General features: G+C 40.8%; 1 protein-coding gene across 1 annotated transcript in view; it reads right to left on the bottom strand.

Moving 5' to 3' along the window:
• The window catches only part of LOC118478066, a 13,771-nt gene that overhangs the window by 1,535 nt on the left and 10,933 nt on the right, over window positions 1-1,303 (bottom strand). Inside the window, exon 8 of the mRNA XM_035971006.1 lies at window positions 876-1,026. Coding sequence (XP_035826899.1) covers window positions 876-1,026 — 151 coding nt within the window. The remainder of the gene's footprint in view (window positions 1-875; window positions 1,027-1,303) is intronic.

Raw genomic sequence — 1,303 nt, 5'->3', positions numbered from 1 at the left:
TAACAATAATAATAATAAATGACATTTGTATAGCGCTCAACCCCGAGATAAAGTACACAGTCTCTGAGCGTTTTACAATACTGCATATTACGTACAAAATTAATATAAAACGTTATGTTCAGACTAAAAGAAAATCACTCCAAATATTCATCTTATTAATTCAAGATTAGAGGTGTTACAAGATAATGACAAGCACAAAAAGGGCGGGGGATAAGGACGGCAAATGTGTGATAGGAAAGAAGGTTAAAACGCACATGCGCACCCGCCACCCACCCACATAATAAGATCTCTAGTTATGGTATTGTATGGCATAATACTATTTTGAGAATGTCGAGGACAGAAAAGAAATCAAACAAGAAAATACTGAAAGAAGTCCAGGTGGCCTCTCATGAACGATAGAATAAATCGTGCTCGTAAAACCCACTTGCGTAAATATTATGTCATCGCATGGCAAGGTCTAGATGTGTCATGTTGATTTCTTTATTAGCGAAGATATTAATAAACGGCATATCTAGACTGACTGTGGCAGAGGTTGTTTTTTCGTCAAATCCGAAGCCTGTATCACCATGTGTCATATGACCTATAAAGTCTTTCCCGCATCCAGTCCGGACTTTGGGAATTGTCTTGTTAGTGAGACAACTTCCTAGACTTCGGCATTATTGTGGTAGAGTGGACAGTTAATTTCCACGCTGCCTTTACTTCCCCAACTCGAAGTCAGGTACTCAATACTGCTGGCTGGGCAGGACGGAGCAAAAACAATCCGTCTCCGAACCGAGGCTCGAACCCAGACTATCCGTTTTGGAGACGAGCGCACTAACCGCTCTACCACCGCACCATGCCTATATTATTTTCGTCAAATCCCTAGCCAATTTCACCTTGCGTCTTATGTTAGTCGATGAAGTCAGTACGACATACCTATATTGATAATTGATGTCCGTTGGAAAGTTTCCAACTTGTAGATACAGTCGATAGAAAACTGAGTGGTCTGTGGGTCTCACCTTCACACACACCTGGCCGTTGGGGTCGCTGAAAAAAAGGTGGGAGTGAACGTTACGAATTATTCTTTGCTTCGTTTTCGTTGAAATGTGGCTGTCTGATTAATACAAAGTGTACTAAAGTTGAGGAAGAAGATGCGACTGTCAACCCTGATAGCGTAGCGAGCAGTGTGTAATTGTTGAATAAACCAAGAACAGGAATGTCTAAACTTAACAGTGGTGAGAGTATCGAAAAATCAGAAAACAACGTCTAGACGGTTATTAAATTGATTACAAGATTGTACGACCAACAACGGTCACCATTGCAA

The sequence above is a fragment of the Aplysia californica genome, unplaced genomic scaffold, assembly GCF_000002075.1.
Source record: "Aplysia californica isolate F4 #8 unplaced genomic scaffold, AplCal3.0 scaffold00359, whole genome shotgun sequence".
Classification (NCBI taxonomy): Eukaryota; Metazoa; Mollusca; class Gastropoda; order Aplysiida; family Aplysiidae; genus Aplysia; species Aplysia californica.
Note: the sequence above shows the minus strand (reverse complement) of the source record. Positions and strands in the feature narration are given on the sequence as shown.